The 855-nt window shown below is 46.0% G+C and overlaps 1 protein-coding gene across 1 annotated transcript; it reads left to right on the forward strand.

Annotated features, from left to right (window-relative positions):
- Nucleotides 1-121: 121 nt before the first annotated feature.
- LOC107735569 (phosphatidylinositide phosphatase SAC1-A-like) lies at nt 122-731 on the forward strand (the record flags this gene model as incomplete). The annotated part of the gene is made up of 4 exons (XM_016547211.1): nt 122-190; nt 273-352; nt 428-526; nt 600-731. Coding segments are annotated over 4 exons (380 nt in total), but the record flags the coding sequence as incomplete, so codon positions are not given.
- Between the last annotated feature and the right edge of the window lie 124 nt (nt 732-855).

The following is an 855-nucleotide window of genomic DNA, read 5'->3' on the forward strand; positions in this document are numbered from 1 at the left end:
AGGATCATGTGACACTGAAGACTGGAGTAATGATGCTGAAATATTTCAAAATATTACATTAGTGATTAGATAGCTCTTATATAGCACTATTCTGTGTGTTTTTTTGTGTAACGTCTCACAGCTGGATGGTTTCCAGAGGCATTTCGACTCTCAGATCATCACGTACGGCAAACAAGTTATTCTGAACCTGGTATGTTGACTGTATTTGCTCTGAGTCTGGACAATCAGAGGCAACACATCAATGTCTCACTACGATCTCTATTATTCTCCAGGTGAATCAGAAAGGCTCAGAGAAGCCGCTGGAACAGGCCTTTGCAAAGATGGTGAACAGTCTGGGCAACGGCATGATCAAGTGAGCGAGTCGATGGGAAAATCTAATAAAACACTGATGCACAAGAGCCAAGCTCACAGTTGTGTTCGTCTGCAGGTACGTGGCGTTTGACTTCCACAAGGAGTGCAGCCGTATGAGGTGGCATCGCCTGCAGATCCTGGTGGACATGGTGGCGGAAATGCAGAACGAGTTCGGGTACGCAGTGCTTTATATTGCATGCTAAAAATGCGATTTTTGAATGCTCTAATTGTTTCATGTTTTTCAACAGCTACTTCCTGGTGGATTCGGACGGGACGGTCCAGTTACAGCAGGACGGGACGTTCAGAAGCAACTGCATGGACTGTCTGGACCGAACCAACGTCATCCAGAGTCTGCTGGCGCGCCGCTCGCTGCGGTCGCAGTTAGAGGTTTATTATCTTTATTGGGATCATCATTGGGCCGAAATGAACGTTCGAGTAGGGCTGGGGGCGATACTTTGAATATTAGCAATATTATTGCAGTATCCGATATCGTGTAGTGTTAAC

The sequence above is a fragment of the Sinocyclocheilus rhinocerous genome, unplaced genomic scaffold (genome assembly GCF_001515625.1).
Source record: "Sinocyclocheilus rhinocerous isolate Xijiao unplaced genomic scaffold, SAMN03320098_v1.1 C36144876, whole genome shotgun sequence".
NCBI classification, from domain to species: domain Eukaryota; kingdom Metazoa; phylum Chordata; class Actinopteri; order Cypriniformes; family Cyprinidae; genus Sinocyclocheilus; species Sinocyclocheilus rhinocerous.